Source organism: Oncorhynchus tshawytscha, linkage group LG04 (assembly GCF_018296145.1).
Source record: "Oncorhynchus tshawytscha isolate Ot180627B linkage group LG04, Otsh_v2.0, whole genome shotgun sequence".
Classification (NCBI taxonomy): domain Eukaryota; kingdom Metazoa; phylum Chordata; class Actinopteri; order Salmoniformes; family Salmonidae; genus Oncorhynchus; species Oncorhynchus tshawytscha.
The window spans coordinates 30,981,298-31,004,105 of record NC_056432.1 but is presented as its reverse complement, the minus strand read 5'-3'; the positions used below and the strand labels follow the sequence as shown (position 1 = coordinate 31,004,105).

Here is a 22,808-nt window from a genome sequence, read left to right as displayed (position 1 = left end):
GGTTTGATTTACCCAACAACACTTAATCCAGTATGGTTTGATTTACCCAACAACACTTAATCCAGTATGGTTTGATTTACCCAACAACACTTAATCCAGTATGGTTTGATTTACCCAACAACACTTAATCCAGTATGGTTTGATTTACCCAATAACACTTAACCCAGTATGGTTTGATTTACCCAACAACACTTAATCCAGTATGGTTTGATTTACCCAACAACACTTAACCCAGTATGGTTTGATTTACACAACAACACTTAATCCAGTATGGTTTGATTTACCCAACAACACTTAACCCAGTATGGTTTGATTTACCCAACAACACTTAATCCAGTATGGTTTGATTTACACAACAACACTTAATCCAGTATGGTTTGATTTAACCAACAACACTTAACCCAGTATGGTTTGATTTACCCAACAACACTTAATCCAGTATGGTTTGATTTACCCAACAACACTTAATCCAGTATGGTTTGATTTACCCAACAACACTTAATCCAGTATGGTTTGATATACCCAACAACACTTAATCCAGTATGGTTTGATTTACCCAACAACACTTAATCCAGTATGGTTTGATTTACCCAACAACACTTAATCCAGTATGGTTTGATTTACCCAACAACACTTAATCCAGTATGGTTTGATATACCCAACAACACTTAATCCAGTATGGTTTGATTTACCCAACAACACTTAATCCAGTATGGTTTGATTTACCCAACAACACTTAACCCAGTATGGTTTGATTTACCCAACAACACTTAACCCAGTATGGTTTGATTTACCCAACAACACTTAATCCAGTATGGTTTGATTTACCCAACAACACTTAATCCAGTATGGTTTGATTTACCCAACAACACTTCACCCAGTATGGTTTGATTTACCCAACAACACTTAACCCAGTATGGTTTGATTTACCCAACAACACTTAATCCAGTATGGTTTGATTTACCCAACAACACTTAATCCAGTATGGTTTGATTTACCCAACAACACTTAACCCAGTATGGTTTGATTTACCCAACAACACTTAACCCAGTATGGTTTGATTTACCCAAAAACACTTAACCCAGTATGGTTTGATTTACCCAACAACACTTAACCCAGTATGGTTTGATTTACCCAACAACACTTAACCCAGTATGGTTTGATTTACCCAATAACACTTAATCCAATATGGTTTGATTTACCCAACAACACTTAATCCAGTATGGTTTGATTTACCCAACAACACTTAACCCAGTATGGTTTGATTTACCCAACAACACTTAACCCAGTATGGTTTGATTTACCCAACAACACTTAACCCAGTATGGTTTGATTTACCCAACAACACTTAACCCAGTATGGTTTGATTTACCCAACAACACTTAACCCAGTATGGTTTGATTTAGCTTTAATATCTATGCTTTGTTTTTCTTTTCTTTTTTTCTCATCATGGGTGCCATTGTCTTTCATTTACATACTGTATTTGTATATGCACAATAAGAAGTGTGTGTATCACAGATATACATGTGTCTTTTGTTTTGTGCTGCTCTGAGGCAGGACTATAGTAATGAAGACCTGGTCATACCTGGTCTGAATTAAACCCTGCTGCACAGTGGACTCTGTGCTGTTTGGACTCGTTCTAATACAGTAAGAGCCTGTGTGACCCGTATCACTACTAAGGACCCGGTACTGAAGGAGTGGGTGGAAGGACAGAGGTGAGCAGGGTCTGGCCTTACCATACTCACTTCAACCTCACTCACACACGCTCATATTCCACACTATCTCACACATATGCATCTCTGTTCAGGTGTAACTGCAACCGGGGTTGGTCTTTTATAATTGTGTTTTTTCTCCCTTAATTTATACACATGTAACATTGTCTTCAAAAGAAAGACACAATGACAAACATGAGATAATAAAAGTGTTTCTGTTGAAACTGGATGTGCGTCTGTTCAATGTTAGCTTTGTGTAGTTTAGCATTACAGAGTGATTGAAATGTTAAGGTGATAACGCTTTAGCGGAGACAGCATCCACGGTCAACACTGCACATTTCGGCTCAATCGGATATTTATCGCGTAAACTTCCGCTTTAAAGATTGAATTGAGCCCTTAGGTTACTTAGCCGTAATAAACGTGCAGCTAGCTGTTCAAACTATAGTTCTGATAGCCGAGGAATGAAAGAATGTAGCTTAAAACACTCCAATGAAGCCTTCGCAGAGCAGTGGCGCTCTGACTCCCGCTGTTTTCACCAGAGGGGGAAGCTTGCTGTGATGTGCGCTCGCCTGGTCGCTCAGTTTGAACAGTTATTATACGGTTTGAACGGCTTGGCTTAGACCCGGGTGGGGGAGCACTGTTTGAAGGTTGCTTGGAAACCCAAGCAATGCTCCTGTCAATCAAGTCAATCTGGAAAGGAGTCTACGAACTTTGTTTCATACCATTCAGAAAGTAAGTGGTGAATTTATGGTTAAATTTAAACCATGAGAAGGAACAATTTATGCTGCTTATGTTTTAAAAATATGGGCTACCTGGCTGTGTAGTGTAAATGTGGAATGTAAAGCTATCGAGAAATGTATATGTCACCTTATAGTCTTATTTGCGCACTATGCACACTGTTCAACCAAATGCACATATGCATGGACTTTTCATTAGAGTGCATGAATTCTGATGGAACCACCATCAAATCAACTCAGAGCTGGATGCTTTATCAGATGTGTTTTTTTTAACATTCTTGAAACATTGGAATTCGTAATGCTGTTTCCAAATTGTAAGCCTACAGGACAGCTTTCCTACTCGGTCAGTGGAAGGAATTCCACAATCACTGTAAACTACAAAGTGTAGGTTTGCATGTGAGCTGGCCATAGTGCCACCAGAATGTATTGGCTTCTTTGTGAAAGGAAGCTCAGCAGCCTTAAGGCCCCCAGTCTAAGGCTCTGGGTTTCCAGAGCAACCCATGACCAACGACAACCCCTACTCACCACCACCGACATCACTTTGCTATTAGGTATTCGAGAATGTTGTGTCTGTATTTCTGAGTGTGTTTTACAGGAAATGGCCGATGGCAGTTTTGAAGGGGCAGAAAGAGACGCTGCAGAAGACACAGATGAGCTTCTTTACACTGGTCAGATAATGTCCTATCTGGGACTATAGAGACTTCAGACTGAATTCCTCGACCTGTCTTTGTTCCTACTCATTCTCATTCCTTCTCTTCTCTCTGGACTAAACCGTTTCCTGTTCCCTATATACCCTCTGCTCACTCAGACCTGGATGAAGACAGCAATGCCCCTCTGCCACAGGATCACTGTGACCTCCTCCTAGATGCCATCGATGCCCAGCTGAGCCGCCTGCAGGTCAGTGTGCTGCAGCCATTTTTCGAGTTTCACAGGGTTCCAGACTCGTAATTGTATTTTTGTTTAGTTTGTCTTAAAGGCAGAGTGCAGTCAAAAATTTGATTTTCCTGTGTTTCCACACTGAGGTTGGAATAATATTGTGAAATTGTGAAAAATTATGACAATGCCTTTTTAGTGTAACAGCTGTTTAAAAAGACTGCCTGAAATTTCAGCCAGTTTTGGATAAATGACAATAGAGGAAGAGAGTTCCAAACCTCTTAGCCCAACAGCTAGTTTTCAGTTTTCCCCTCCCTACTCAGACCACTCCTAGACAGTCTTAGCAAAATTCTTGCTTGAGAAATTGCTCTGCTAAGAAGACATTTTTGTTAATTTTTTACCATTTGTATTGAAATCACTCATAGTAGGGTACTGAATAGTTACCCATAAATGATTTGATATTGAGATAAAAACATCTGCATTGGACCATTAAAAGTTGTACCATTATGAGTAGCTAAATGTTCACAGGTGCAGAGCCATAGCAATGGGATTGAAGGTATCTCCAGAAAACATGATTGCCTCAATACAGGTATGTTGTTGTATGTAGTTTAATTTACTACATCACATCTTGAGTGATACTTTTTGTCTAATAGTAACTCTCTAGTATTTTAATATCTCTATTGCTTTCATGCTCTGTTTATTATAGCTCATCTTAGCAGTAGCCAGTCTGTGAGCAGGGATACAGGACTGGGAAGTACCATCCCCACTAACAACACCCCCATCTCTTGTCTTGACGTGGTACGCTCTGAGACCAGGGACCTATCTTCAGGTGAGAATGTTACATGCAGTGTCCTCTTCAACTTGTCCCAATCCAGTCTTTACAGCCGTTGTAACTTGATCCATTTTAGAGTGTGAGGATTCTGGAATGATCAAGAATCATTTGCCAGAACTGAGCAACCAATACCATAGCATTACCATTAAGGAGGGAGCCCTCAGAAAAAGGACTACTGGATATTAGAACTCACTGTCCTTTACAGAGACTCTTCTACCCTGACCCTCACCCTACCCACATCACATGACCCAGCCTCTTTCCCCTTCACTGACCTGGACCTTGGTTTAGCCTGGATGTTTCTCACCCCTCTCCCCTCTGCTCTCCCCCCAGGGAAGAGCTCAGGAGAACGGGTGGACCCTGCCGATCAGGAGGAAGAGGAGCAGAGGATAGTTGAAGTGATGAAAGAGGAAGAGGAGGGTGTAGAGTCCTGGAAGGAGCAGTGTCACTGGAGGCTGGAAAGGCTGTTGGGGACTTATGCCTGTGGAGGAGGAGGGTTAGCAGGAGAGCTGTGCTCCCCTCCAGAAAGTGTCTGCACAGAGGACTTTGCCATGCGCTTCAGGGAGGAGATGGTGGTGAGGCTGCCAGACAGGACCAAACAGAGACTGGCCAGAGACTGGAGTAGCAACCTGGGACAGTCCTTTGGAGAGGAAGAGGCTGAAAGGACAGCATCAAAACAAGCAGGTGGTCTCACTGCTACTGGGGGAGAGGTTATGGATAGAGGCATGGGTTATACAGAGCTTCCCCATCACATGGACAAGCAAGGCAAGGAGAGCCAGACTCATCACAGGCATGGAGAGAGTAGAACTAACTGGAGTGGAAACCTAGGGGCCAGCGAGAGCCACACAAGAGCACCACAGAGGCTTAGTGGTCTTAGCAGGAGTGAATGCTGTCTTCACTCTCTAGTGACTCCACCAGGGGGTGATAGACAGCTGTCAGTAGAGACATGTTCACAGTCCTTTGGGTTACCCCAGCCTGCCACAGGTGAGAGGGCTGACATCCTCCTGCGGTGGGTCTAGTGTCAGAGTTGGCGGTAGTCATCAGAGGGGAAAGGGGACAGTACTCATAGAAGTTAGTCTTATACTGTAAGGCCTCTCACTTATTATGTTCCTGCATTATAATACTGATGCTTCTGTCTGTTTCCACTGGTTCCTGTGTCAGTGCCTGGTCCTCCCAGCACTAGCAGTGTTCGTACAGGGGTTCTCATTGAGGCCTGTTCCAGTCTGGAGCCTGAGGGAACCAAGGAGAACAGGCACCATGCTGCTAGAACCACCACCAGACACCTGGCAGGTACTCTACCACACAGAACATCTACTCTTTTAGCTCATACACTCTACCCTATGAATTAACATGGCTTTCATGTTACGGATATTTGAAGCAAAAAAAGTCAGCTGTCTCTAACAGTAACTGCAGCCTCTTCGTGTCTCCCCCAGGAGTGCCTGTGTGGAATTTTGACACAGTGACCATAGACAGTGACCTGGACTCAGTACGCACAGAGAAGGTCTGGCAACACTTCCACAGCAGGCCAGGTGAAAGGCAGGAGCTAGGGGCTATGACCACCATTCAGAAGGAAAATGAAGTAGTTCACATTATTAAGATCTGTCTTACGTCACCATAGGATACCTGTCAGCCATTCGGTCTGTCAGCCGCGTGGATGGTCTCGACACTGACCAGAGTGACTATGACACACCCACTCTGGAGCCAAGGAATCTCAAGTTTACTCCAGGTAAAACGTTCAGGACTAGGCGTGATTATTGAATGATATTATGCCACTAACTACACTATAACCCAATGTGAAAGTATATTTCTTTGTTTGTTTGACCTGTGCTTGTGAAGCACTGATAGCTAGCAATGGAAATGTGACCAGTGACAGTCTACCTCTTCGTAAAGCACACAAAAGCAGAAGAGACACTCACAGGTAGCCTTCACTGAATCAACAAAATGATGTGACGTCAGTCTGCAATACAATCTGACTAGCCATTCTTTGTTTCATATCCTTCACTATTGTATCTGTCATCAGGTGTGGGCTCTCTGTGGATGATGATGATGAGGACACAGATGAGGGCTGTGTCCGCTGGAGGAGGAGACGTAGGCCTGACAAGGACACAGGGGGACATGTGTGTACGGTGAGAGCTGGCACAATAACCAACGATAACTCCTGTGGCAGACAGTGAGGCTTTATGTCCATTGACTCTTAGTTATGGGGAAAGCCATCTGTTGATTGATATGCTTGTTAACACTTGTTCACTCCATGTGAGCAGTTATTCTCCAGCTGAGATGTGTAAAAACAGGCCTCCTGATACTTTGTCTCTCAAACCCCTGACTCCACTCAGAGGCCTGGGGGTCGTCTGGAGGAGGTGAGGTCAGACTGGCTACAGATGGAGGAGGAGCTGGCTACCCTCAGACAGGTGAGATTCTACTCACTCTACTCACCTCTCCTGATATTTCCTGAATTCAAGTATTATGCTAAGGATATGTGAGTTTTGTGTCTTGTTGTCTGTGTGTAGTTATCTTTGTTTGTGTTTTAGGACTGTGAGAAGGAGGAGAAGAGGCTGAGGATGAAGAGAGCTCAGCTGTGTGAGACTGAACTGTCCCTCACTGACCTTCTTCAGAAAAGAAAAGTACAAGACAGTACCTTCCATATTGTGACTAGTTTCTTGTCCTGTGAATCCATGACAACGGCTAACACTGAGATGTGCTGTGTTCTGTGTCCCAGCATGCAATGCAGGAGTGGGAGCAGCTGCGTGCGGGGGCAGAGCAGATGGAAAGGGAGGGGAGGAGTCTGGAGGCCAGCCTGAGAGACAGCAAGGCAGAAGCAGACAGCACCAGGTATCCACATAATCAACCCTGTTACTGCACTGTATCTCTTTAAACAGAATACAGTTTGCCAAAACAATACTATTAGGAACAGCTTGTACTGTCTACATTTCCTATTCTATACTCACCTCTATAATGTCCATTGCTGATTAGGCTGTACTCACAGTGATGTATTGAGTGTATTGTAGCTCTCAGCTGCGCCGGCTGCAGAGGCAGAGGGACTCCTGTTTGCAGGAGGTCAGGGATCTGAAGGAGGAGCTGGCTGCTCTATGTAAACACAGAACTGCCTTAATGGATGGGACCTGCATGGACAGGGTAACACATGCTTTTTGTAGCCCGCTTGACACCCCCTCTATTACATTCAAATGATTTTATTATTACCATGTCATGCCCTCTCTCCCCTGCCTCCTCCCCCACTGTCTCAGAGAGTGACCAGTGTCAGTATGTCTGTCCTTGAGAGAGAGGAGTTGGACAGACAGCTGAACAGTGCCAAGACAGAGCTGTTTTCCGAGCAGCGGTGCTCTAGACTCAAACTGGACTCTATGGAAGAGGTACAGCATTAGACTGGTGCTCAGAACATATTACAGGGATAGTCACTGCTTTGAATGCATTTGAATTAGTCTCTCTGCATGTGTGTCAGAAGTTGGACGAAGCTCTCGAGGAGCTCCAGCGTGTAACAGAGGAGGAGAAGTTACTGAGGGATAGGTGTGCATGTCTGGAGGAGAAACACAGACTGAAACAGGAGGAGGAGGAGGTACCATCTACACCTGTCTACCTTATTATTACCCTTTATCATAACCACACCACCCTCTATCTGTATTAAGATCTCACAGTCCACCGCTCTCTCCCATCCTCTGTCTCGCAGGCAGTGGAGGTGCAGGTGTGTGAGCTACAGAAAGAGCTGGGGGAGAGTGAGAGACGGGTGGAGAGGATAGTAGCCCAGAAGGAGCTGCAGCTGCTGGGGTTCCAGGAGGAGAGGAGTGCCTTGCAGGCAGAGAGAGATGGGCTCCAGGGGGAGCTCCGCAGCCTGAGGAAGCTGCACAGCATCTCCCTGAGAGAGACCCAGGAGCAGGCACTCACGCAGACGGTGTGTGGGCTGGGTAGTCCTTAGTACACAGTGTCGATGGATGAGTCAGCTTGACTGTGCGTGTGAATGTCCGAATTGCATCTTATAACAGCTCTCACCAATTATAAATGTGGGTAACTCACAGTGTGCGTGATAGCGTGAAAGCATATGTAGTTAAATGTGTATGTGTGCAGTATGTAAGGGGTGGTTTTAATTGTCTCCTTTAGCAGCGGGAGCTGGAGCTGCTGAAGAAAGAGTTGGCTTTGTCTCATGAGAAACACATCCAGCAGGTGAGAGGCTCCGTCAACTGGGTTTATTTAACATGAGCAAAGATCCCCATATTTCCTTTATGTGTTCTATCAGAGTCAAACATTTATGTTGTTCTTGCTGCTGTGTGTCCAGGCTCATATTCAAGCTCAAGAAGAGAAAACAGTTTCTCTCAGAGAACAGGCCCTGTCTCACACACAGCACATTGAGTCCATACAGAGCTGTATCCAGGTCTGTATCTCAGGCTGTCCTGTCCTCTGAAAGAATCACACCATACTGTTCCTGGGTCAGTTTCACAGTTTCCTTTGCAGATGAAGGAGAAGGAGTGGTGGAAGCTGAGGGAGGCTCTTAAGGAGCAGAAGGAGGTGATGAGGAGGCGAGAGGAGGAGCTGTGTGCGGAAGCTCAGGAGATGGTATATACTCCTACTTCCTCTGTCTCCTTTTCTGTCAGATGTAATGTAAAACAAATGTGATAACAGTACCTGTTCTCTACCTTAGATGCACGGCACCATAGAGTGTGAGAGGAAAAAATGGGCGGCAGAGAAAGAAGCGGCTCTGCAGTTGCAGTGTGGGATACTGGAGGAGCAAGGCCGGGAGGCTCTGGAGAGAATGAGGGGAGAGACTGAGAGAGAGAAGAGGAATGCCTTGGCTCTTCAAAGCAAAGTGGTAGAACTGAGGACAGTAAGCAGAACCAAGATAGGGCAGGAGGTAGCCTAGCAGTTAGAGTGATGGGCCAGTAACCGACAGGTTGTAGTTTGAATACCTGAGCCAACAAGGTGAAATAGGCACTTAACCCTAATTGCTCCAGGGTCACTGTTGATAGTGGCAGACCCTGGCCATGACCCCTCTCCGATGGTGTCTCAGGGGGAGTTGAGATATGCAAAACTACACATTTCCAATTCATACTTGAACATGTGTGAAATAGAGATGTCATTCCTCTCTCCCTCCCCTCTCAGAAAGTGCAGGAGCTGGAAAGTGAGGGCCTTGTGCAGCAGAGTGAGCAGGCGTCTGCTCTCGCTGCAATGCGTAGGTCCCTGAGAGAGAAGCACCAGGTTGAGCTACAGAGACTGCGCAGGCACATGGAACAGGTGATGACAGGCGACCACCTTATAAACTAGCATCTGAAGACGACTACATACAGTGTATAGTTTCCAGCAGTGGCGCAACTTTGGTTTTAGAAGTGGGGGGAACATAATTCTTCTTATTATTATTTGTATTTGTTTTATCCGGTCAGATAAACACAGATAAGCCTACCAGACCGCTCGGAGGCGTTTGCATGGTCCTAAAGCACACCGTTGCCAAAAATGCAATATCAGAATGTGGGGGACATGTCCCTCCCATCTCCAGTGAAAGTTGCACCCCTGGTTTCCAGTGTATGGTTGATATGGTGAACTGACTGGGCTGTGGTCGTAGGAGGGCGAGAGGGAATCGTTGAGGCTGGAGCAGGTTGTCCAACAAGCAGAGGAGGAGGCTGGTAGACTGCAGGTGCTGCTGGGGGAGAGGGAGCACATCCACAAGCAGGCCACAGCCAGGCTGGAGCAGCAGCACAGACACTGGGCCCAGGAGATGGGGGCAGAGTGTCAGCATCTTCAGCACCTGCTGGAACACAGTGGGGCCGTAGGGAGCTCCCTTCAGCTCCCACACAGGTAATCTCACACAGACACAAACACACACACTCATATTCTCTCTCATACACATACAGAAGCACACATTTCATTATCAGCATATGCATTTGGATATAATACTGTGTATTCTAATATTTTGGTGTTGGTGCTCTATATTGGTGCTGTGCTGTAGTCCTACGGTGGCCCAGGCAGTCCAAACCCTGCAGGCCCTCAGAGAGCAGTTGCAGCAGTCAATCAGTCAACTACAGCAGGAGCTTGACTTACAGAAACGCAGCACTCAGCAGCTGAGCCGGGACAAAGTGTGTTCAGGACACACTCACTAAAATACACACAAATGCACACAGATACAGCACATACATTGCCTTGTGAAAGTATTCGGCCCCCTTGAACTTTGCGACCTTTTGCCACATTTCAGGCTTCAAACATAAAGATATAAAACTGTATTGTTTTGTGAAGAATCAACAACAAGTGGGACACAATCATGAAGTGGAACGACATTTATTGGATATTTCAAACTTTTTTAACAAATCAAAAACTGAAAAATTGGGTGTGCAAAATTATTCAGCCCCTTTACTTTCAGTGCAGCAAACTCTCTCCAGAAGTTCAGTGAGGATCTCTGAATGATCCAATGTTGACCTAAATGACTAATGATGATAAATACAATCCACCTGTGTGTAATCAAGTCTCCGTATAAATGCACCTGCACTGTGATAGTCTCAGAGGTCCGTTAAAAGGGCAGAGAGCATCATGAAGAACAAGGAACACACCAGGCAGGTCCGAGATACTGTTGTGAAGAAGTTTAAAGCCGGATTTGGATACAAAAAGATTTCCCAAGCTTTAAACATCCCAAGGAGCACTGTGCAAGCGATAATATTGAAATGGAAGGAGTATCAGACCACTGCAAATCTACCAAGACCTGGCCGTCCCTCTAAACTTTCAGCTCATACAAGGAGAAGACTGATCAGAGATGCAGCCAAGAGGCCCATGATCACTCTGGATGAACTGCAGAGATCTACAGCTGAGGTGGGAGACTCTGTCCATAGGACAACAATCAGTTGTATATTGCACAAATCTGGCCTTTATGGAAGAGTGGCAAGAAGAAAGCCATTTCTTAAAGATATCCATAAAAAGTGTTGTTTAAAGTTTGCCACAAGCCACCTGGGAGACACACCAAACATGTGGAAGAAGGTGCTCTGGTCAGATGAAACCAAAAGTGAACTTTTTGGCAACAATGCAAAACGTTATGTTTGGCGTAAAAGCAACACAGCTCATCACCCTTAACACACCATCCCCACTGTCAAACATGGTGGTGGCAGCATCATGGTTTGGGCCTGCTTTTCTTCAGCAGGGACAGGGAAGATGGTTAAAATTGATGGGAAGATGGATGGAGCCAAATACAGGACCATTCTGGAAGAAAACCTGATGGAGTCTGCAAAAGACCTGAGACTGGGACGGAGATTTGTCTTCCAACAAGACAATGATCCAAAACATAAAGCAAAATCTACAATGGAATGGCTCAAAAATAAACATATCCAGGTGTTAGAATGGCCAAGTCAAAGTCCAGACCTGAATCCAATCGAGAATCTGTGGAAAGAACTGAAAACTGCTGTTCACAAATGCTCTCCATCCAACCTCACTGAGCTCGAGCTGTTTTGCAAGGAGGAATGGGAAGAAATTTCAGTCTCTCGATGTGCAAAACTGATAGAAACATACCCCAAGCGACTTACAGCTGTAATCGCAGCAAAAGGTGGCGCTACAAAGTATTAACTTAAGGGGGCTGAATAATTTTGCACGCCCAATTTTTCAGTTTTTGATTTGTTAAAAAAGTTTGAAATATCCAATAAATGTCGTTCCACTTCATGATTGTGTCCCACTTGTTGTTGATTCTTCACAAAAAAATACAGTTTTATATATTTATGTTTGAAGCCTGAAATGTGGCAAATGGTCGCAAAGTTCAAGGGGGCCGAATACTTTCGCAAGGCACTGTACAAACATTTACACTTCTGTTGCGTTACACATACAGTTAAGAATCACATTTGTGTGCTTTAGGAGCGGGAGTTCCGTATTCAGAGGGAACAGATGGAGACGGAGAGACAGCAGGCTCTGGACTCACTGAAGGAGACACTCATTCAGGTATGGATCTCACTGTCTTTGTGTGACACACACACACACAGACACACACACAGAGTGTACAGTCATATATTAACGCTGCAGGAGCACATTGAGGAGCTGAGCGATCTGCAGCAGGCCCAGGTGCGGGAGGAAGGAGACGAGACAGGAGGTTTGGCTGCGTCCCTGCGCAGGCAGCTGCAGGCCAAAGACCAGGAACTACGCCGGGTGCAGAGGAGCATGGGACAGTGGAAGGAGCACACCACTGCGCGCCTGGCACGCAAGTTTGAGGAGGAGTTGACAGCCGAACTGGAGAGGTGTGTAGCGTACAATCCCACACTATTTACACAGAGTAGACTTTTAAAACTCACTTTTGGCCTTCATCCTTATTTTCTTCTGATGAAGATGTGCGGGCTTTGAAAAGGTTGTATCATTAACTGACTTTGGGAAGTGTTCTGTTGTGTTCAGTGTTTTCACTTTTGCCAACCAACAGGTGCAAGGCAAAGTTGTTAAAGGGGAGGTAACTGACTTTACCATTTTGAGACAGCATGTCTAGAGACTAAGCCTAGAGTCTAACTCACTAACTAGTAGTCCCATTCTTCTTACAAATCATCATAATCATCATCATCTCAGGGGGGGTTGAGATATGTAGAGCAGTTCTGTTCAGTAGTTTGTACACTGTAGAGCAGTTCTGTTCAGTAGTTTGTACACTGTAGAGCAGTTCTGTTCAGTAGTTTGTACATTGTAGAGCAGTTCTGTTCAGTAGTTTGTACACTGTAGAGCAGTTCTGTTCAGTAGTTTGTACATTGTAGAGCAGTTCTGTTCAGTAGTTTGTACACTGTAGAGCAGTTCTGTTCAGTAGTTTGTACACTGTAGAGCAGTTCTGTTCAGTAGTTTGTATACTGTAGAGCAGTTCTGTTCAGTAGTTTGTATACTGTAGAGCAGTTCTGTTCAGTAGTTTGTATACTGTAGAGCAGTTCTGTTCAGTAGTTTGTACACTGTAGAGCAGTTCTGTTCAGTAGTTTGTACACTGTAGAGCAGTTCTGTTCAGTAGTTTGTACACTGTAGAGCAGTTCTGTTCAGTAGTTTGTACACTGTAGAGCAGTTCTGTTCAGTAGTTTGTATACTGTAGAGCAGTTCTGTTCAGTAGTTTGTATACTGTAGAGCAGTTCTGTTCAGTAGTTTGTATACTGTAGAGCAGTTCTGTTCAGTAGTTTGTACACTGTAGAGTAGTTCTGTTCAGTAGTTTGTACACTGTAGAGTAGTTCTGTTCAGTAGTTTGTACACTGTAGAGCAGTTCTGTTCAGTAGTTTTTACACTGTTAGCACTAATATGTTTATACAGTGTCATTAACCATCAAAGTTGCACATTAGTTATGCTCTGTCAGGAGAAGGTATTTCCTACAGACTATATAATATCTGGGTATGTTTGTGTTGCAGAAAGGCACCTAAGGCACAAGAGGAGAAGCAGAGGAAGCTGGAGAAACTGGAAGGGGAGATGAGACGCATTACTGGGGTAACCATCACCATATAAAACCTGCGGGAGCCTGAGCATGAAGCTACTCCAAGTTTTTTTGTGTGCTTAGTTTACTGGTTGCTGGTCAAGGCTGGGGTTAACAGAATGTGCAGTTAAAGTAAGGGTTAGGGTTAGCACGGTAGGGCAAAAAGCGTGACATTTTTATTATACTGATTGATTCATTTAAGGCCTAAATTCAATCAGATCAAGCATAGCTGATGTTTTGGCAGATTGAGGTGTCAAATCGGTAAGCGGCTGCTCATGGTCATTGTCACGAAGCCACACCCGTCCCACTCGCGTTAGAAGTTCAGAATGAGCGTGTGGGCTATATAGAAATAATGACGCTCAAATTGAGAATCATTAAACGAAATAATGAGGATTTCTATCGGCCTAATCAAGGTGTAGGTCACACATTCCAGTGTTCGAACTTGTAAACATGGCTGCATGGGATTCCTACTAATGTGAATCAGTGGCAATGTCCTCCATAGGTATAACGCCGGGAGCCGCTTGTGGATTTCACAGGTCAACCTCAGACACGGTCAAAACGCCAGCTATGTGGGTGTTGGCTAACGCAAATCTGATTGAATCTAGCCCTAAATTAGATAAACATTATTTTGAGTTGGAATAAATTATTTTGAGTTGATGGAATTATTATTTTTGATTTTGGGTAAATGTATTATTGTGAGTTGGATTAAATTATTATTAAATTAATCAATCAGTTTATTCCAAAATAATACCTACACAAATCAAAATAATTTCATCCTATTCAAATGACCAAACTCGAATTAATCAATAACCCTAACCCTAGAAATAACCCTAACCCTAGAAATAGCCCTAACCCTAGAAATAACCCTAACCCTAGAAATAACCCTAACCCTAGAAATAGCCCTAACCCTAGAAATAGCCCTAACCCTAGAAATAGCCCTAACCTTAGAAATAACCCTAACCCTAGAAATAGCCCTAACCTTAGAAATAACCCTAACCCTAGAAATAACCCTAACCCTAGAAATAGCCCTAACCATAAACTTAACCTTACCTTCATGTCCACACCCCTCCAACTTGGAATGCAATTCTCATCAAATTAATGGGACGTCTGAAATACAGGACAAATGTAAATAAGTCAGGACATCAGAAAGGAGCTGAAATACAGTACTGCCCTGAGAAGAATTTGACATCTGGTAACCATAGAGACTACTTTAGGGCCTAGATTGAATTTCTCCTTCTCTTCTCCTTTGTCTGTCTCTAATCCCCAACTGTTTGCTCTCCTCTCCCATCTCCCTGTCTCCTGTTAGGAATGCACTGACTCTGGAGCTCAGCAATCAGCCTCCTCTCCCTCACTCCACATTGGGGAAGCCCCTTCCTCCCCCGGGTCCTCAGACCTGGCCTCCTTCAAGCTACTGCGTCACCTCCAGAGCCGGGTCAAACAGCTCCGTGCTGAGAACCAGGCCCATGCCTGCAGCCCCTCTCAATTGGGCAGGACCCCTCTAGGCAGGGCCCCAATGGAGCTGGCTGGGTCCTACCTGGAGACGGTGAGTTCCATCTGCCAATTGAGTGGGCAGGCAATGACATCCTCTGTCCTACTAATAGTAATAACTTAGTAATAGTAATAGTATTTGAGGTCCTGATTTAAATGAAGTGCTACTTACAAAGGCATACATAAAGCATTCATAAAGCATTCATAAAGACTTCATAAAGACTTCATAAACACTACATAAATGGGTCACGGATTATCTATAACCGTATGTCATGCTCTGTAAAGGATTCATAAATGTGGCATAACTCTGGCATAACCACCAATGGCAAATGTGACATAAACCAGTGCTTATTAAAAGCTTTATAAATAATATTCAATTGAGGCTTCACAAAGCCTCTCCAACCTTGTCATGTCATACTCTAAAACATTTCTAGGAGGGCCCAACCTCTTTCCCTCTTTGGTGTGTAGCCAATATTGGACCTTACCCCAACCTTCCTCAAAATGCTATGCTGCAGGATGACACATGCGCCATAAAGTGCAGTCATGGTAGCCCCATTACACCAGGCACAACTTACTTTGATGAAATCCCCCAACATAAGGAATGGAAAGTGGCTTTCTCCTGGAACCAAGTTACATCTTCCTCAGTACACAAACATGCACAGTCACACACAACAATATAACTTGAGCCATACTGTGCGCTGCTGGACTCAGTCAGGTCTTTGTCACATTCACCCTCTCCCGCTGAAAGATCAACCACAGAGAGTCCAGGTTGTATTCAAGGGCTAGATTCTATCAGATCCGCGCTAGCCGACACCTGGTTGTTTTGGCAGTGTCGGAGGTGGAACTGCATTAGAGCTGTCAAATCCACAAGCTGCTCCCTGTATTATACCTAAAGCGGACCTTGCCATTGGCTGCACAGTCGAATTAAGATAAATCCCCTGCAGTCTTGTTTACAAGTTTGAAAACTGGAATGTGAGATCTACACCTCGATTAGACTGATCCTCATTATTTAGGGCGACAGGTAGCCTAGCGGTTAGAGTATTGGGCCAGTAAAGTGAGAAATCTGTCAAGTCTTTCGATGTGCCCTTGGCAAGGCACTTAACCCTGATTTGCTCCAGGAGCTCTGTACTACTATGGCTAACCCTGTAAAACAACACCTTTTAATGCATCTATCTGGAGTGTGACAATTCGTTTTTTTTATTTCCTCGTTATTTTGTTTAATGATTTTCAATTTGAGTATTATTAGTTTTATATAGTCTATACTTTCCCGTTCTGAACTTAACGCGAGTGGGACGGGTGTGGCTTTGTGACAATGACGAGCAGTCACTCACCAATTTGACAGCTCTAACACAGTTACACTTCCGACACAGCCAAAACACTGTCTGCTATCGCGGGTCAGTGCTTCATCTGATTTGAAATTAGGCATAAGCCCTGGTCTCATGGGAACAGAAAAGGAACACCTGGTTGTTTTCCCAAACTTGGCTCTGACACACACACACTTTGCTGGTCCATCAACCCATCCAAATACCACTCACTCCCTGTGGCCTGTGGATCATGAGAGAACCTTCGTAAAAGGGCAGAATGTTTGTAACATATTTATTGACACTCAGGGATCGTCAACTGGCAGCCCGCAGGCTAAATTCAGCCTATGGACAATTTTAATTCTGTTACTCAGAACACATACAGTGCTGTGAAAAAAGTATAACTCAGCAACATTTGTGGCCTTTCAAGCATGAACTGCTCGTTTCAAGTCATGCCAAAACATCTCAATTGGAATTAGGTCTAGACTTCCAAAACATCACATTTGTTGCTTTTTAGCCATTTTCATATAGACTTGATTGTGGATCATTGTCTTACTGCACGACACAGAAATGTTTCAGCTCACAGACGGATGGCCTGACATTCTCCTGTATAATTTTCTGATAGAGCAGAATTCTTGGTTCATTCTATTAAGGCAAGTTGTCCAGGTCCTGAGTCAGAAAAGGTTCCCAAACCATCATACTACCACCACCATGCTTGACCGTTGGTATGAGGTTCTTACTGTGGACTGCAGTGTTTGGTTTTCGCCAGATATAATGGGACCCATCTCATCCAAAAAGTTATACTTTTGTCTCATCTGTCCAAAGAACATTTTTTCAAAAGTCTTGATGATCATCTTTCTTCCAGGTGCTTTTTGGCAAACATGAGTCCACATTTTAGATGAGATGTATCGCATTATGTCTGTACATAAATGCTTTATATCATAAGAGGCTGTACTTACTTTGAAGTCAGACATCTTCTGTTATTCATAACACCTATATAAGGCTTAATGTCGTAAACATTGTTAGGCCGCCCATCATAGAAACATTTTACGAGTATAACATGACAAGGCTATAGGTCTATAATCTATAGATCGTCTCATCTAGCTTTGTGAAGCCTTTATTAAGCAGTGCTTATGTCACTCTTTAAAAAGCACTGGTTTATGTCACATTTGACAAAGTGGGTTATGTCACATTTGCCATGGGTTGTTATGCCACACAGTTATACCACATTTATGAATCCTTTATAGAGCATGACATACGGTATTTTTTCTTTCAAAAAATAAATAATTCTAAGTGACCCCAAACCTTTGAACGGTAGTATAGGTTTACTTTTACTCAAGTACGACAACTGTGTACTTTTTCCATCACTGTGTAAAACATGCTTCAGTGTATCGTTGTGTTGGCATGGTTTATGACGTGTCACTAAGGAGAAACAATGTGTGTGGTGGGTGACATTTTATGAAAAGTTGAACGTATTCTCTGGAGTAATAGGTATATTCTATCTGTAATTCTTATGCAATCAGATCACACCATCCCAGGAATGCACTCAGTTCTGGAGTCGTTCCCGTTCCAGGACGGTACAGGGTGAAGGATTGTGAGCTTTGCCAGATGACGTGTGTGTGTTTGTAAAATGAATTACTGGAGGACAGCAATCTCAAATCATTTCAAGGTACTCCTGAAAAGGATGACACTACATGATCAGGGTAAATGGCCTCAAGGTCAAAATGGGTTAAGTTGGCATTCTTCTGCCTTTGGAGGAATTAAGTCTTACTGCTAGGCTAAAGGCTGAGTGAATGTTTGATTCCGGAGCTGTGACTCTTTAGGCAGTGGGATCAAGCTGAAATTAGGACCATTTGAAGAAGAAAGTAATCTTGTGTCAGTTTCTTTCTATGTTGCAACAGAGCTATTGTAATTATTATGCTCAATGTACACTCACAGGACAGTTTATTGGGTGCACCTATTTAGTACAGGGTCGAACCCCCCTTTGCCTCCAGAACAGCCTGGATTCTTTGGGGCAAGTTGGAAACGTTCCACAGGTATGTTGGTCCATGCTGAAGCAATGGTGTCATGCAGTTGCTGTAGATTGAACGGCTGTACCATTGACAACAGGCAGGATGGGTCCATGGACTCATGCTACTTATGCCAAATCCTGACTCTGTCATCAGCATGACGCAACAGGAACCAGGATTTGTTGGACTAGGTGATGCTTTCCACTCCTCAGTTGTCCAGTGTTGGTGATCGTGTGTCCACTGGAGCGGTTTCTTCTTGTTTTTAGCTGTTAGGAGTGGAACCTGGTGTGGACGTCTGCTGCAAAAGCCCACCTGTGAAAATGATCGACAAGTTCTGAGTTCCGAGATGCCGTTCTGCACACCACTGTTGTACTGCGCCATTATTTGTCTGTTTGTGGCCCGCCTGTTAGCTTACACAATCCTTGCCATTCTCCTTCGACCTCTCATCAACGAGCTGTTTTCGCCCACAGGGCTGCCACTGACTGGATGTTTATTGGTTGTCGCACCATTCTTGGTAAATCCTAGACACTGTCGTGCCTGAATAGCCCAGGAGGGTGGCCGTTTCTGAGATACTGGATCATCCTGGCACGGACAATCATACCACGCTCCAAGTCACTTATGTCACTGGTTTTTCCCCATTCTACCATTCAAATGAACAGTAACTGAATGCCTTGATGCATGTCTGCCTGCTTTATATACCAATCCACAGCCACGTGATCCATTTTTGTGAACAGGGTGGTATACCTAATAAACTGGCTAGTGAGTATACACTATTTTGTTAGGACCTGGAATAAACTTTAACTATTTAAAATCTGTGATGTTTTCATACTGTATGTACTGTCCCTTTGGCATTAAAACATTGTACATGAACACCATAAGCAATAAATAATTTATTTAGAAACAGATAAAGTTCAACTAGCCACTCAACTAGCCAATGTTTCTGTTAAGGTGCATATGAGAGGATACAATCAAAGTGTACAATGATGGTGAATTTGAGTACATTCATTATTTTTCACATTGTTGTAGGAAGACCAACTTTATTCTTGAATGCGGAAACAAGGACAAAACCACCTTTAAACAGTAACCGTTCTTAAAAACATAACCCAACTGGGGCTAAAAGATGAGTATAGAACTTTCATACTGACCTTATCGGAGCTCAATGCCCCTTCTTCCCTTTGAATAAAGTCAAATTAATTACATCCTTGTCCTTTGTAAACCAATGCATTGGCTAAGCACAGATCATATTTACTTGCATTTAATGTAACTACAACAAAACAGAGACTTCTCCAAATAGTCTAAGCAGTCTGCTATGAAACAGTTGTTACATTAGAGTTAGAACATAAGGTACTAGACAATTCCCAAACATCAGAAATGCTTGACGTGTGTTGCCACTGGTCTTAAAGCTTCAACATAGACATTTAATTTAAGGGATAGTTCAGGATTTTGGCAATGAAGCTCTTTATCTACTTTCATGCTAGCTGATCCCAAAGACTTCCAGTCTTTGCGCTAACGCTAGTTAGCATTGGCTCGTGAAACTACCTCTAACTTCCTTCATACTGGACGCAGACATAGAAATGGTATCCACGAGTTCATCTGAAGTAGATAAAGATCTTCATTACCAAAATCACAAACGATCCCTTTAAAAGGTGCCTTCATAAAATTACTGTGGCTTTGTGGTCCTTGCTATAATTTTTCCAATTACATATTTTCCTGGATCATAGTAGACAAAGGGGTACTGCAAGATTTAGGTCATTTTTCTAGTTACCCAGAGTTAGATGAACTCATGGATACCATTTTTAAGTCTCTGCATGCAGTTTGGAGTTCATTAAAGTTAGCATATCGTTAGCTTAGCACAATTGCTGTAAGTCTGCAGGTACAGTTGCCAGCTCCTCTCAAATGCAGGGAAATAGACCTAGCTACTCCAAAGCTGGGTGTTTGGTCATTTATAGCTTTACAACATTTAATCAATATTTTTATGAATTTGACTGATAATCATAAGAAACGGGGTTCGCTTCCTCATTCTTTCCCGTTGTCGCATAGAGATGACAACGTTGTATCTGTGTCAGTGGCGCTGCCCGTACACTCAGACGACATAATGGGACAGATACAACGTTATCTCTATACATCTTTGTGCGACAAAGGGACAGAATGAGGAAATGGATAGAATATCGTTTCTAATTATCAGTAAATACATTTAATTTAAGGGATAGTTCAGGATTTTGGCAATGAAGCTCTTTATCTACTTTCATGCTAGCCTCATTCATTTGTAAAATATTGATGACCATTTATAGCTTTGTAAGACTATACAGTGCCTTCAGAAAGTATTCATAACTCTTGACATTCCACATTTTGTTGTGTTACAGCAGAAATGTAAATTGATTTGTGTTCCTGTTAGAGAAATTCAATTCCAATATGTTCATTAACCAATTCAATTATAACAAATCAAAACACTTTGTCCATTTCTAAGAATTTGTAAGGTTCTTATTTGCAGAAAATAGACAACGATCAGTCTCAATATTAATCAATAGCGTTTATTCCCGAGAGCTCTACCCATCATCTCATGTACATTGGTTTATATACCTCTCATTTCATCATAAATGTCCCTCCTCCTCTAAGACAATGACAAAGCTGCTTTTCAATTCCATTCCAACACATACACATTGCTTATCTTATGTTACCATATGTTACACAATCTACTGCACGCCCAACGGTTTCTCCCCTCCCTGGTTGGGGACCAGACATATTTCCTGTTGTTAGTTTCGCTGGATTCACGAGTTGTCTGTTGACCCTTCCTCTTGGACTATGTACCAACATATTCTTCCACAGACAGCATATAAATCTGTAAGTTATAACTCTTCGCCAAATGTATACATTATTTAGTCATTATTGATAAAAATCATTCAACAGTTCCTCACCCATCTACACACAATACCCCATAATGACAAAGTGAAAACATGTTTTTCAAAATGTTTGCAAATTAATTCTCTAAGAGTATTGTACATCTGGGTATTTGTACAATATTTGCACATTATTCTTTTTTAAATTCTTCAAACTGATTTAAGTCCAAACTGTAACTAGGCCACTCAGGAATATTCAAGGCCGTCTTGGTAAGCAACTTGTGTATATTTGGCCTTGTGTTTTAGGTTATTATCCTACTGAAAGGTAAATTTGTCTCCCAGTGTCTGTTAGAAAGCAGACTGAACCAAGTTTTCCTCTAGAATTTTGCCTGTGCTTAGCTCTATTCCGTTTCTTTTATCCTAAAAAAATCCCTAGTCCTTGCTGATGACAAGCATTCCCATAACATGATGCAGCCACCACCATGCTTGAAAAGAGTGGTAAGAGGAACAACCTAAAGAGGATTTGCCCCAAACATAACACTTTGTATTCAGGATATAATGTTAATTTCTTTGCCACATTTTTTTTGTTGCAGTTTTACTTTAGTGCTTTATTGCAAAGAGGATGCACATTTTGGAATATTTGTGTTGTGTACAGGCTTCCTTCTTTTCACTCTGTCATTTAGGTTAGTATTGTGGAGTAACTGCAATGCTGTTGATCCATCCTCAGTTTTCTCCTATCACAGCCATTAAACTGTTTTAAAATCACCATTGGTCTCATGGTGAAATCCCTGAGCGGTTTCCTTCCTATCCGGAACCTGAGTTAGGAAGGACCCCTGTATCTTTTTGGTATTGATACACCATCCAAAGTGTAATGAATAACTTCACCATGCTCAAATGGATATTCAATGTCTGCTTTTTAATTTTTTACCAATCTACCAATAGGTGCCCTTCATTAGAATCGTTGTTTGAAATTCACTGCTCGACTGAGGGACCTTACAGATAATTCTATGAGTGGGGTACAGAAATTACGTAGTCATTCAAAAATGATGTAAACGCTATGATTACACAGAGTCCATGCAACTTATTATGTGACATTTTACTCTTGAATTTATTTAGGCTATCCATAACCAAGCGGTTGAATACTTATTGAGTCAGCTTTGAATTTTTGTAATAATTTGTAAAAGTAAAAAAAAATATATATATATATATATATATATATATAATTCCACTTTGACATGATCGGTAGGGTATTATGTGTAGGCCAGTGAAACAAAATCTCAATTTAATCCATTTTCAATTCAGGCTATATCACAATAAAATGTGGAAAAAGTCAAGGGGTGTGAATAATTTCTGAAGGCACTGAAAATGACCAACATCACCCAACTTTAGAGTAGTTATTAGGTCTATTTCCCTGCTGTTGTGAGGAGCTGGCTACTGTACTACCTGGAGCAGAATATGTGAGCTGAGGTGTGCAGTCGCTCTGGCACTCCTATATTATTTTTATTATTTCAAGGCTATAGCCTACAAAGAAATACATTGAAGCATTTGCGAGTGCAACACTAGGCTGGTAGGGACATAAAGCGCTCAGTATTTCATTATTATAGCCATTAAATTGTGCATATAGGCTGTGACTTACT

The 22,808-nt window shown here is 42.8% G+C and overlaps 1 protein-coding gene across 2 annotated transcripts; it reads left to right on the top strand.

Moving 5' to 3' along the window:
• Positions 1-3,837: 3,837 nt before the first annotated feature.
• Positions 3,838-21,430, top strand: LOC112248506 (trichohyalin). Of its 2 annotated transcripts, XM_024417592.2 has the most exons (27): positions 3,838-3,911; positions 4,029-4,151; positions 4,485-5,441; positions 5,585-5,680; positions 5,770-5,877; positions 5,988-6,069; positions 6,172-6,277; positions 6,485-6,559; positions 6,680-6,772; positions 6,868-6,980; positions 7,157-7,283; positions 7,394-7,519; positions 7,609-7,722; positions 7,834-8,055; positions 8,262-8,324; positions 8,437-8,532; positions 8,613-8,714; positions 8,800-8,982; positions 9,258-9,389; positions 9,715-9,947; positions 10,099-10,225; positions 11,976-12,059; positions 12,141-12,352; positions 12,529-12,555; positions 13,475-13,550; positions 14,843-15,079; positions 17,849-21,430. In XM_024417592.2, the coding sequence occupies exons 8-27, from the start codon at positions 6,530-6,532 to the stop codon at positions 17,921-17,923; spliced, it is 2,472 nt and encodes an 823-aa protein (XP_024273360.1). In that variant the 5' UTR covers positions 3,838-3,911; positions 4,029-4,151; positions 4,485-5,441; positions 5,585-5,680; positions 5,770-5,877; positions 5,988-6,069; positions 6,172-6,277; positions 6,485-6,529; the 3' UTR covers positions 17,924-21,430. The 2 variants fall into 2 exon arrangements, with proteins under 2 accessions (XP_024273360.1, XP_024273361.1); XM_024417593.2 differs by lacking the exon at positions 12,529-12,555.
• Positions 21,431-22,808: the final 1,378 nt, after the last annotated feature.

Coding starts and splice junctions, on each gene's coding strand:
- LOC112248506 (XM_024417592.2), top strand. CDS start 6,530: ATGGAGGAGGAGCTGGCTACCCTCAGACAG. Junction 6,981..7,156: donor GCAGAAGCAGACAGCACCAG/GTATCCACATAA, acceptor AGTGTATTGTAG/CTCTCAGCTGCGCCGGCTGC. Junction 8,715..8,799: donor GTGCGGAAGCTCAGGAGATG/GTATATACTCCT, acceptor TCTCTACCTTAG/ATGCACGGCACCATAGAGTG.